Source organism: Parasteatoda tepidariorum, chromosome 4 (assembly GCF_043381705.1).
Source record: "Parasteatoda tepidariorum isolate YZ-2023 chromosome 4, CAS_Ptep_4.0, whole genome shotgun sequence".
Lineage (NCBI taxonomy): Eukaryota > Metazoa > Arthropoda > Arachnida > Araneae > Theridiidae > Parasteatoda > Parasteatoda tepidariorum.
In genome coordinates this window covers 47,581,258-47,595,598 of record NC_092207.1, presented here as the reverse complement: position 1 = coordinate 47,595,598, position 14,341 = coordinate 47,581,258, and the positions used below count along the sequence as shown (strand labels likewise).

The 14,341-nt window shown below is 28.7% G+C and overlaps 1 protein-coding gene across 1 annotated transcript in view; it reads right to left on the bottom strand.

Annotated features, from left to right (window-relative positions):
* LOC107449925 (neural cell adhesion molecule 2) overlaps positions 1-14,341 on the bottom strand; it is a 458,476-nt gene that overhangs the window by 122,391 nt on the left and 321,744 nt on the right. The window contains exon 6 of the mRNA XM_016065606.3: positions 7,712-8,002. Within this exon, the coding sequence (XP_015921092.1) occupies positions 7,712-8,002 (291 nt within the window). The remainder of the gene's footprint in view (positions 1-7,711; positions 8,003-14,341) is intronic.

Below are 14,341 nucleotides of genomic sequence, written 5' to 3'. Positions count from 1 at the left end.
TTTTTTTTTTTAAAAAAAAGATTAAATAGTCAACCCTCATTTGCCAAACAAATTAAAATACAACGTTTGCCGTACAGTTGCCTGCTATTTGGGACGTCATAACTCTTTTCAATTTCACGAAATCATTACTCATTTTTAAAATCATACTGAATTTAAAACAATAAAATATTATTACTGTTTATTAATCTTTAATTTTGTTATTAATTAAGTTTCTAATTTTTTTACTTCTTGTTATTTCATCTTTGAATCCTTATCTGTGAAGTCCATTGGTGTCTAACAAGAAATACAACGAATGTATTTTAAATAAGCTTTTAGAAACATAGTAATACTAACGCAGAATGCGATATTTGTTTTCATGATTATATGGAAACACTCTTCTTGAATATTAGAAACTTTTTCTAAATGTTGAAAAAAGTAGTTTGAACTCTCCCTGACGTTAAAAAAATTATATCATTACATAATTTAATGACGTATGAACGTATGAAATTACGGTATTAAGTACCAGCACTTTGAGTGCATTGTTCTTAAAATAAATTCTAACAAAAAATCTAATATTCTGGTAAGAATCAATTTTACGGTAAAATAATATTTTAACGTTAATTAATTTTACGAAATTTGATCTGGAACATTTTATAGTGTATTATAGCATCATGATTCAACATCAATCGGTGTGTTCTATCGGTATCTTAGTAGCTTCAATCTAATCCAAATATATATTTATCAATATATTGATAATTATTAAAATTTTAATCACGAAGTAAACAAATTAAAATCATGAACATCGAGGCAACATTTTGACAACTGAGAATAATCAACTAACTACCAAATTGTTTGCTCTTATTTTTTTATGAGACAGAAACTGACTAATTATTCTACTTCATTTAAAACAAAATATTATAACAAGAGACAGATTCTTAATCTAAATTGAAAACTACAAACAAACAATGCTTTATTAATAAATTTATTTGTTCCTAAATCTTTTTCTATTTCAAATACAGTGATACACGAAAGTCAGCATACACCTTTCAAAATTAACAGAAACTTATTTATTTCAAATATTTACCTAAGAATTGAATTCAATTTAGCTTAAATTGATTAGAAATAAAAAATTGATGAGCAAAAACAGCAGTTTTTTTATCATTAGACATAAAATAATATAAAATATTGGAGAATCAGTCATTTCGCAAGTCACGAAAGTGAACATACAGGAAATTCTACGTTTGAAATTTCCTTATTTCAATATTTAGTTGGTCCACCTTTTGAATTTTAAACAGCTCTCATACGATTAGGCATTGAATAGACCAGTCCTTCGGTTACAGTGCGGGGGATTTATTGCCATTCTTCAAGCAATGCCTTTTTAAGATCATCTTTGCTTTTAATTTGCCTTTTTCTGATACTTCTGTCCAGTTCATCCCATAAATTTTCGATAGGATTCAGGTTGGGGCTTTGAAGAGGGGAGTGCAGTTGTCTTGGAGTGTTGTACAACAGCCATTCCTTGACATCACCAGCTGTGTGCTTTGGATCCTGATCTTGTTGGAATATCCAGTCATTTCCTATGCCTAATTTTCTCACTGATTGCTTCAAACTGTTTTTCAATATATTCAAATAGACAAAACGATCCATAGTGGTTTCTATAAAGACTAAATTGCCAACACCTGAAGCTGAAAAACAGCCCCAAACCATTACTGAACCTCCGCCATGTTTTACTGTAGGAATCAGATTCTTCAATTCTAACTCTGTTTCGGGTTGTCGCCAAACTTTTTGCTTACCAACCCAGCCAAAAATGTTAAATTTAGATTCGTCTGTAAAAATAACTTTGCTCCAGTAATCGAAATTATCGTTTTCATGAAGATGCGCAAATGCTAATCTTTTGTCTCTATTGGCTTTATTAATGAGAGGTTTTTTACGAGGAATTCTGCTATTATATCCTTCTTCTCTCAAGGCTCTTCTAACACATTCTGGATTTACATCAGTTTCTTTAACCTTTTCAAGATGTTTGGCTATGTCTACTGCACTAGTTTTCGGATTATTACGAATTGTTCGAATGATTTCTCTTTTATCTCTACCGTTCAATTTTGGTGGTCTACCAGTACGAGGCAAGTTTTCCGTAGTTTTTGTCAAATTATATTTCCTTATTATTCCTTGCACTGTAGCTCTACTTCTACCAATAATTTGACTTATTTGATTGAGTGATTTTGCCTCATTTTTCAATTTAATAACCAGTTCTCTCATTTCTAATGATGTTTCAGTTCTTTTAGTTGCCATTTTAAAATTAAAGAAATAAATTTCATTCAAAAATCTCCTCTAAAGCTTATATAAAACAAGGCACAATTCTTACAAATATATTAAGAGAATAAAAAGATGTCCAAATACCTGCAAAAATCTATTTAATTCCAACTGTATGCTCACTTTTGTGTGTTTGAAAAACGCATATTTTTAACTTAATCTGAAAATGATTATGATAATCTTAAAATTTTTTATATCTATTAGACACATAATGATTCAAATGCATACTGGTAGCTACACGAATGAGAAAAAGAAATTTATTTGCATTTTATTTCAAAAAATGGGAAAATTTGCAAGTGTATGCTGACTTTCGTGTATCACTGTAAGTGGAAAAGTTTATTAACTTTTTAATTTGAAAAGTTTTTTTCATCAATGTTATTATTGAAACATTTTTGTCAAGTTTTAAAATCTAAAAGATTTGAACGTGACTTTCCTTTAAAATCCATTTTTAAACTTGAGTGAATTTCATAAATTCTTTAAATATACTAATTATATTTATGACAGAAATAACCTTTATTAATTAGTTTTATATTCTTTCGCACTGGAATAAATGTAACAGAAATTTTCCTTAATATATTTTCATTTATCTCAATTTCGAAAATGAACGGATATTCTAAACAGTTGTTAAAAATGAGAAAATTTGCAATTCAATACAAATGGTACTGAGTTAAGAAACAACACGATTTAAGAAATAATTTAAAAGGAAAAAAGAAATTTATTTCTAACTTTTTTAGACGTTTATTATTTAAATATTAAACTATTTGACAGACTTTATATTTAATTTTATTTTGTGTAGTAAATGCGTTATATGATTTGAGCAATATATATATANGCATTAAATATAGTCATTAAAATTTTTAAAAATGAAATTAAGAAAAATTAATAGTTAGTAAATAAAAATTTAGACATTGTATATATATATATATATATATATATATATATATTTGCATGATACATTGTTATGTTATATTGTTCACTCTTTCTTCAAAGCGTAATCACGTACGAATATGTTTACACGGCATTTAATTCCAATTTTTTTTTGGAATTTTTATCTCATAATTTAAATGTTACATTTAATTGCATTTTATTTATACATTTTCAATACAGATAATTTCAATACCAAAATTTCATTGTCCATTAGTAATTTTCATATACAATTTGATTTAAAAGAATTATTATTTTTTAATTAGTATTTCTATTACATTGCTCTTCACCGTAAACTACAAAATGTCCTATTGAATTTTGAAGCATAATATCGATATCTTTCGTAAGAATAAGGTTAAAATTTTCTTCTACTTTAATAAAGTGGGAAATACACCAAAGAGCCATTACATTATGACCACCCCCCCATCTATAACAGTGGGCTCGCCCAGGTTTTCATGGTTTATCGCCCAGGAACAATGTTTTCATCGGGCACATTAGGACCCATAATCCTCATAGAACAATCCTTGACGTCAGTAAGCTACTTGAACATAGATGGTGTTTACCAAAACGATAATGCATCATGTCATAAGAGTCGAATCGTCATGGATTGGTTCCAGGAACATTCCAGTGACTTTCAAGTCATGTCTTGGCCTCCAAATTCACCTGAATCTGACCTTAATCCAATAAAGCATTTGTGGTCCTACTTGGAAAACCAAATTCGTGCTGCCACGCTACCCCCTCGCAATGTGAGGGAATTGCAGGACCAGTTGGTGAGCGCTTGGTACCAGATGCTTATCAGCACCTTGTGAATCAATGCCACTGAGGGTGCTAGCAGTTTTGAGGGCTAAAGGTGGTCCTACATGTTATTATCAGGATAGTCATAATGTAACTGCTCTTCGGTGTATATCCATAATATCGGTATCTTTAATCATAATGCAATGAAAATTTGCTGCAAGCTGAAATATAGGTGAGAAATATATCCATGACATCGTTATCTTTAACTTGAATACGAGGAAAATTTTCTGCAATCGTAATCAGGATTCCATTATATAGGCATTTTTAAGGAAAATTATCTACAGCCTTAATAAGGTGAGAAATGTATCCATGATATCAATATATTTAATCATAATACGGTGAAAAATTGCGGCAAACTTAATAAAGTTTGAAATATATCCAGGTTTACGCTTCCATGTAAATTAAAGCTGAATGTAGGTAAATTAAGCTAGGATTCCTTTTTAAGCCAGGATTTTTAAGCTATGATTCTTTTTTAAGGCAGATTTTTTAAGATAGGATGAGGTTCAATTCAGCATTATATTAAGGTTTGTAGCAAATATGGATGACATTCAATAGAACAAGCAATAAAACTTCTAACTGTGTAATAATTGGGGAAATCCATTCAAGGATAAAGTCGTAAAAATATTGATAGCTAACAAAATAGTTTGTCTTTTTGATATAAATGCAATATTTACTATAAACATGAGACAGGAAAGTATTCGATAGGGAAATAAAAACTAATAGAGCTGTCATATTTGTACACTGTACACTCAGGTACACTCAGAATACCGGTAATTTTTGACGTACAATCTATGGAACATGTTAGAAATAAAAAATAAGATGCTGAAATTTTTACACTAACAATTACAAGAGCCGTGGTGGTTCAAGGGATAGAGCGTTTGCCTCCCGTTGAGGAGATCTTTGTTCGAATCTCAGTGATTTCTGATTGATATGAATTCAGCACCCGGCTCGGACCAAAAACAGTGATGACGTATAATATCCTCTGAGTAGTCGGATCTTGGGCTAGAGTTCTCTTGCCATCAGGCTAATGGTAGGAGGTTTTACGTGACTTTCCTCATCATGTAAAGCAAATGCGGGTTTGTTCCATCAAAAAGTTCTCCACGAAAGCAACATTTCTCCCAATACTTGATCCTGGAGAGCTCTTGCTTTCTGGGTTGGGTCCAAAATTGCAAGGGCTATGGACTTGGACATGGGTAGTCGTCAACTCGAAATCTGGTCAGCTGTTCAACGACGGTTATAAAAGTAATAATTACTGTAAAATCACTGAATAACTCAAATTAAGCTAATGCTACTGGGGAAATTATGTATAATATTTTACTGAAAAAATGAATTTTACAGTAAAGTAGATTTCACGGATGATGCCACCAAAGTAACGGTTCCTTATATAACGAATTCGATCCCAATTTTCTTTACAGTGTTTTGATAAGTTTTTCTTTTATGGAGGCTAATTTAGATCTCAGTTAGAACTCATTGAACAGGAAAATTATTGAAATGGAACATGACGGTTAAAAAATGTTTGAAAAATGAATATATAGTAAAATTCAAGAACTACTTGAAGTCACGAAAACAGCTTCGAAATAAGTTATTCACTTCAACAGCACCACGATATTTCAGCCATTTTAAGCAAAATGACATGTAAATATAATTCAGTTTCACAACTAGCAATTTTTATCTCTAAAGTCAGAAAGTAAGTTTGCTTCTAAACAAACTAAATCTGTAGGGTTAGATAACATTTTTATTTTTTAACTCTAAAACAATAACATAGAAGCATCAAAATTTGCATAAGGCTTTAATAGAGACGTGCCGGTTGATTTAAATGTTGAGTAATGAATTTCAACCCACTAACACCTGCTACATGGTGTATGTTTTTAAAGAAACCAAAAAAAAATCCACTCATTTGCTACCAACACGCAAGATTGTCATTAACAAAACTTATTATTAACTTCTCTTTACAACCTTCCTTGGCTACTTTTCCATTTAACATCCTATGTTGATGACGCCAAGTGGTGAAATTTCACTCGATCTCCAACCATCAGTTTTCACGCAGATTTAGAAAGAAAGGTTGTGATTACGATGTTCGCTATAATTTTCTTCATTTTCCAGTCAGTTTTATTTTTAAAAATGGGGCTACACCCGTTTGATTAGGGGGAAAAAAACTAGAAATAGATAGTTTGTAAGTGTTGTTTTCCGCGACTAAATTTACTTTGACATTTATTTGCTTTTTGACAGATTTTGTGTTATTTCTGAAAATGAAGGTGTTTTGTGAATATTTAAGTATTAAACATATTGTTTTCCACAGAAGTGAAAACAATCTCGTGATAGTTTTTGTTGGATCATTTCTTTTCTAAAATAATGTGATAGGGTAGTACTAAATTAAATTAATGGTTTTTAAGCAAAGAATTTCTTAAATATTCATTTAAATATTTTTCAGAAAAATTTAATAATGGCAATAATGCAAAGCCGTTGCTATTTTAGGAAAAGCTTTAGTAAACATTTCTTTCAATTGATTGATGGAAAAGAAAACATTTAATGGACGATATGAAACTTCAGAAATTTTTTATTTTACTCTTTAACTGCACTAAACAATATTTTCAAAATAAATGTATGGTTATATTTTTGAAGTGGCCTCCAAGAATGAAGTTTTAATATATATATATATATATATATATAGCTTTTTTGCTCATTCATTGATAACTGAATCTGTTATTATAACGTGTGTTGAGATCAGATAGTATAACAAAAATATTCTTCATTCATTTAAATATATCATAATAAATAGTCTTATTTGTACAATTATTACTAAGAAACCTTGTATATCACAATAATTTTTTAAAAATGTACTATATAGTACAGTTTGAAGAGCCGTCAAGTATTGTAAGTGTAAAATCCTGTTCTTAATTTTATTTCGTAACTATGCAATAAAAATTTAAATGATCATNACAAATAGCTCTTCCGTAATTTCACTTGAATAGCTTCCGTCTAATTTTATGTGTATTTCTAAAAAATTAATTTACCAAAGCACACAGGAATTATTAATATGTTTTTCACTTAAAATTTTTCATGAAATTAACCTTTTAAACTTAATCAATGGCAGTGCATAATACGCTTTCAGTGAACAATGTACTCCTTTGAGAATTTCAGATAAAATTAAATTATGTTTTCAGCAATGTGCAAGAGCAGAAATGGAAAAAGTCAGCCTGTTTCGAGCGCATAAATCAGCGCTTATTATCAGAACTATCCAACAAGTAAAGCTAATGCATTTCTAGATTGAAATATATATATTTCGGCATCGTTATCTTATCATTATCTTGGCATTTCCGGCAAAATTAAATTTCTAGTGCACTTTAGCATCCAAAGAGAGTCTCGGTGCTGCCATCTAGTGTGGCAGAAACTAGACGTCCAAATAAACATGGCCAACGGTATCTCACCCATTGTGGTGGTCCTGAAAGAGTGGATACCACTTCTGGAGAACGCACTAGGTCTGCTCATCGGGAAGATAGATTGTGCAGCTCATAGGAAAAAAAATCTTATCATTATTAATTTCAAATGAACATATTGTTCAGAAATAAGACATTTTACGCTGTTGCAGCATGTATGTGGTTGATATCTCATCTGCTGTATTTCTTTACGCGTCAAACCTGGTTAATAAGTCACATTAAAGAAAGTTAACCAATGATTATATCCAGATTTATAACAAAGTACTTACATTGTACACGTAAGTAAACATGATTACTCTCTCCTTGTCCTTCACTGTTTGTTCCTGTGCAGCTGTATCGTCCCCTGTTCCGCCTTTGTACTTTTTGAAGAACTAGTGACTGGTTACTGACGATCACACCAGCAGATATATTTGTAACAAGTTCCTGGCCTTCGAATCGCCAACCAGTTTCATGGACCCATGGTGAAGATTTGATGGTGCACTCGAAGTAAACATCGTTTCCTTCTAGTATGTTTGAATGTCGAAGTTTGCTTCCAAGTCTGAGACTTAGTTGTGGGACAACTAAGGAGAAAAAGTAGAAATTAAGTTACAAAAGAAAATACTTAATTTTGATGCGTTAAATTATCAGATGGTATTTCAGAAAATTTTATATCGTCTGTATTTATATACAAATGCAAAGCTTTCACCTCATCACTAATTCTCCTACTTCCTATGAAGTTGAAAAGCTATTAACTTGAAGCACGTCCTCAAAATAAAATAGCTTAAAGAGTTTCATTTCAATATTTTGTAATTATCATGGTAATTAACCTAGTTGACGGCAATGCTAAGTAATATATTTTTACCAGGATTGAAGTTTCAAATTTGGACCATGTGTTCATTATAGGGTAATAAATAAAACCTAAAAAAATTCATTTTGATATTTATTAAAATTAGGCTAATTTGGGGGAAAGTATCTTAATTGACAGTAGTACTAAATTTATCATATTTTCCCAAGATTGAAATAATGTGTTTAAAGTCGACTAAAGATCAGACACATTACATAAAATGTGTGTGGTGCTCTTAAAATGTTCATTTTAATAATATAAGGCCCATTTCTTCACTTACAGTGCTTCGTGTCTTGATTAAAATCCCAAAATGATTGTTTATTATTCAAGTAAAAGTCACGAATAAAAAAAAACAATTCTTTATACTTAAATTACAAACTTCCATAAATGTTTTCTTCAATTTTTTTACATGCTTTTAAATTAAAATGTCAATTAGAAACAAATAATTCCGCTATAGTGAATTTTCGTCTTCGTTGATAGTTAAGCGACTAGTAAAGTAAATATTATAGCTAATTAAATTAAATTTGCAATTAAAGATTGGAATTCTGGCTTACTCAAACATAATAAACTAAATTGCATTTTTTAGGAGGAATATATTTATTTTTTGGAAATATCATCACTTTTTCTATCTGGAGTCTCTTACATGCAGCCAACGACGCTGCACTTAATTGAATTATTTTATCAACAGAGAAAAAAAACTCTCGTCACTAAAATCCAACAATAATCAAATTAACTATTTAATTCTACTGTATTTGAATAAAGAGAAAAATCATTTTGTTATTGCACGTATTTTTAACTAAGTTGGATATTTTGTTACGCATTAGTTCTTGTTTGATTAAGTTTAGTTAATTAAACAAGTTAAGTTCAGTTACTTCAGTTTCAGTTCAGTCTCAAGTTTCTTATTTCCGACTCATACTGCATTAAAACATTCTATTTTACTTTAACCATTTTTTAAAAATATTCGGTCATTCTTAAGATAGAAGGAAAAAAGTACAACATGCAAATTACCATAAGGATATGAAGATAGAGTTTAAGAACATAACTAATGTTATCATTTTACAAAAAATTCAATTTTGCAACTATTTAATGTAGTACTAGTCGATTCTTTTATTATTAAAAAATGTCAAACATCTATTTCAGTCTAAAATACTCAGCCGTATAGTACATTTCGACTGATACGAAATAAAGCTGAACCGAGAATTTCTCATAAGGACAGGATGTCATATTTATAAATCTATGATAAGAAATTCCCATGAAAGGTAAAGGGGCGGGCTCAAGATATTGAGGTGAAAAAGCAATCGCATCCCACGCGTCTCTAGCCTGGGGATCATTTGTCAGCTACTTGCAAATTTAAGCTTCGCTGATGGGTTGAGTGCTCTAGAAGCTCCGAGAATTTTATTGCTTTATTTTAAAGAGAGATTTGGGACATTGGAAAATGTGATTTAGCTTCCAAAAAGTGTATTTCCAGGCTTTTAGTTTAGCATGAAAATCCTGGAGTAATGACAGTCTCTGGAGAGAGGAAAATGATAATACAAAAGAAAACAGAAAAGAAATTTTAAAGAGAAAACTTCCATTCGAAGTAGGGGAAGCGGCAAGAAAGGGGGATGTTTGAAGCGTGGTGAATTGCAGTTTTTGTAAATTTTGATTCTAACAAAATCGAAGGGAGCTGTAAACGAGTAAAATGAATAGTTTTGCATATGAATAGCAGTTTTAGCTCTCATGAAAATTGACGACGTAAATCTGCTTATGATAATTCAAGTAAGTGAAGAACAATTTTTGTAAAAGAATAGTCAATTGGAACATGTGTTGTTTTAATGTATTTGAATTTTTTATTGAAGGGTGAATCAAAATACGCTTTAATTGGTATGGAAAGAATTATTCTTCTATTATTTGTTACATAGCAATTTATATTTTGAGTATATTTTAATGAATGGAAAAAAGCACATATTATCCGAAGTTTTCAGGCATCGAAATGAAGAAATAGTCGTAAAAGTAAAAGAAAATTTACTATTCATGTTCATATATATATATANATAATTGATATTAAAATAATATTTCATTTGATTCTGATGATTCCTTCATGGTGTTGCATTTTCTACAAACAGCAGTTTAGTTTTTAATTCCAATTACATATGAAAATAGAAGATCATGAAATTTACATTATATTTTAAATTTTTTTGTTTATTACTGAAAAACTTAGTCTATTATTGTTTTTCTATGAACAATTTTGAATGAAAATATTTGTTCATTTTTTTTTGTAAATTCAATTGCAGAATAGCAAGGAAATGAAACAAACTGAAAGACATGAGTCTTAAACTGCCTTGCCGCTATTTGTAAATGTAACATGCAACTTTATGTGTTTATTTGTTAAAAAATTTTAAACTACTACGCCTGAAAACAAGTTCTATACTGTCAAATGAATTCTATTCATAAGTTACTGTAATCAGTCATTTTTTGTTATTAAACGTTATGTCTTTGCATTTTAAAATTTACAAGCTCAAATCTTTTACTTGAAATTTCTGCTTTGGAATAAATTGAAACTTCTTTTTGTTACAATAAAGGAAAATAAGAGCATAATAATTATAAAATTGCTTTATATTTTTTCAAATAAGACATACTTTGATTATTTTATATGCCATTCGATTTCCCGCATACATACAAAATGCAAAAATTTATAATTTGTAATGATTAAACAATTATATAGTAAGTTTAAATAAAGTTATATAGTGAGATTAAATATATAACTTAAAAAAAATGTGTGGTCCACATAATATTCTCTGGTTTGTACTATCAGGAGTGGAAAAGAAAAAATAATCTGTCGATTGATATTTATTTACCGAATTTGTTGCTGAATGACAATTGCAAGATACTGAAAGAATCTTAACTCAGTATTCATTTGCACTAAATTGTATGAAATTTAAAGCATGCAATATTTTGAAATTAATTTTGCGCTTGCATAAGAAATATAAAATTATACATTTAATAATGATTATAGAATATATGATTTGCTATTAAATATATAGCTTTAAAACGAGTGCTGTGAAGCCATGATGGACCCAGTCTCTATTTCGTGCTATCAAACGTAGTAAAAAAAGAAAAAAAAATATCGATAGATATTTATACATTGCATTTCATTGCTATTGAATTTTATTGCTAAACGAGAATTGCAAATATTTATATAAAAATCTGAACTCAGCATAAATGTGCATTAAATTTCAAATTTCACATCATTTTAAATATGGCATATTTTAAAATTAATTTCAAGCGTACATAAAGATATAAAACAATAAAATATGTTATGATTATTGAATAAAAGAAAGGTAGAATTTTCGAATAAATAAATAATTTAAAAAACCATGCATGGTGTGAAAACATAAGTGCTTGTAAGACCACATAATATTCTTTGGGATGTTCTGTCAGACGTAGTACAAAAAGAATATAAAAATCATCGATCGATATTTATATATTGAATTTTATTGCTGAATAACAATTGCAAGATACTGAAAGAATCTTAACTCAGTATATCGGATGGTATGGCTTGAACGGAAAGCAAAATGACTACTAACCATAAAACGTGATGGACTATCGTTATGAATATTACATATCTGAATATACAAGAATAAAGAAAGATCACTTTTAGAAAGAGATATGACTTTGGAGGTAGAAAAAAGTATTTTATTTCGAATTACGATACAGCATTTCGAAATAAACATGGAATTGTTCTTTTTTATTAGATAAGGGAAGTGTAAGCTAGTTTTGTTAGAATTTTATAACTAATGGTGATATTACTCAATACTCAAACTGGATGATCACTTAAGGCTTTGGTCAAATCTCCTTGTATCTAATTAACGTATTTTGATCGTTCTCCTTCTCTACAAAACGGTAATTCGTTTTAGAACTATGATGCCGAGGATAGCAGGATCAGTTTCAAAGAAAGGCAAAGAGTTGGTCAACAATAAATTTTTCAAAAGTTCTTTTTTATTTTAAAAGCTAATTTTTTAACTATTGGTCAAATGCTAAAAAAATCATGTATGTGTTGTTAAATAGGGTAGTAAAGGAAACGGTAAGCTATTATTTATTACAAATCATTTCGACATACAACTAATTTACCTCAAACCATAAATATAAGTGAAATTAGACTAAAATGCTAAAGTTGTTTCAAAATTAGAAAAATATGCGTTATAACGATACAAGAAAGCTAAAACTACGCAAATTGAATTTATTTTCGAATAATTTTCAGTAGTTACCATCTAGAAATATAAAAAAAAAAATACTAAGGTAACAAAGTATGGTCAAAACTAGCAGAATATGGTAACATTTAATCGTGTTTATGGCTCAATGGGAGCATCAAAAAGCACGGTAGTTTTTACCGAAGTGCTATTGTAATGAGTTTAGTAAAATTAAAAATAAAATCTGGTTTAAAAATATATGATAAAATTTGGTATATGTGGGGAAATTTGGTAAATTTGTGGTATAAAAAACATTCATTCGGTTGAATTTACTTTTCAGTTTTGTGTTTTTGGTTAAATGTGTGGTAAAAACAATTATAATTTTGAAAATTAGAGTTTTTTGGTAAACCGTTACCAAATGAATAATTAAAAAAACCATATATTTGGATTTTATAAACCAGAATTATTTTTTTAACAAGAAATATCATCTTCATATAGCAAGGTAATTTTATTAGAATATTTTTTCTTCATTTCTGTCATGAAAAAGTAATACAGTAAATTGGCGTAATTATGCTCATAATAATAATAAACAAATATTTCGCACATAATTATGGTAAGAAAAAATTTTATTGCAAAATTGATCACCCAAAATATTCATCACACAAAATATTTATCAATAAAATTATAAAGTTTCTATTGCTAACTTAATATTCAATATCATTGCGTTTTGAGTAACATTAGTTTTCAAGATTCTTAAAAAGTTTAAATAAGGGGTAAATTTAAAACAAAAGAGTTTCATTCACTACTTTTCAAAATTTTTTAAAATGATATCTCATTTTCCAGTAGGAAATAATTTTAGGAAAGTGTACTAGTTTGACTCAGTTGTATTAAGCAATATACTGAAAAACATAAATTGAATTTAGAGTTGTCAGCGTTTCAAAATTTTTTTTCTGAAGCTTTTTTAAAAATTATAGAAATTATGAGCATTTGAAGTAATAATTTTAATATTAAGTAGCAATTTGAAAAAAATAATTATCGGAGCACTTTTTTTTCCGAAATTATTTATTAAAATTAAGCAATGAGTTAAAAAAATGCCAAAAAAATTACTAATATTTCTTTGAAAAAAATATTAAATAAGATATGAGAGTTTAGAATTATAATTTCAGTTATAAGTATTAATATCGAAATGCAATTTTTTTAAATACCTAGTTAGTGTTAAATATTGCATTAAAAATGTCGATTTGAATAACGTAAAAATTAAAAATACAATAAGAATCTAGCATAGGTATTTTCTTGGTATTAGAATTTCTATAGAGAGTTTTAAAGAATTCGTAAATAAAGTCCTGAGTAAAGCAGACGGATATTAAATAAAGTATATTTAATTAAAAAAATTGCAGTGACATCAAAATTCATTGATAATTACATAACTGTTACAAAACACTTGTATCAAAGTCATCTCTCCCAATAATAAAACTTTGTAGTCATGCATTCAGAGCATTTAATTTACAAAATTAAAGATGGTATAAAATTCAGTAAATGAAATATCTAATCTTTGAGCCTTAAAACGGCATTCTATTAATATGTGAGACAATAGGAAAATAAATTTGTTTTCACACTATGTATGTCATTTAAATGAAAGAAGAAACACATTTCGATACTAACATCATTGACAACAATGATCATTCCATAAAGCAAAGTAATTCGTTTGAATACGATGCATAATTACACATTACCTAAAATAATTAATGATTAACTTTTAAGTCGTAAAATTCAAAGACACAATGGAACTCATTGATCCATTTATCAAGAAAATATAAATAAAAATTAAGAAAAATCGGTCATTAAAGCAAATATTTATTTCTGAAATCATTAAAATATCAAATTCTCTTATTCAGGTTTGAATTTAA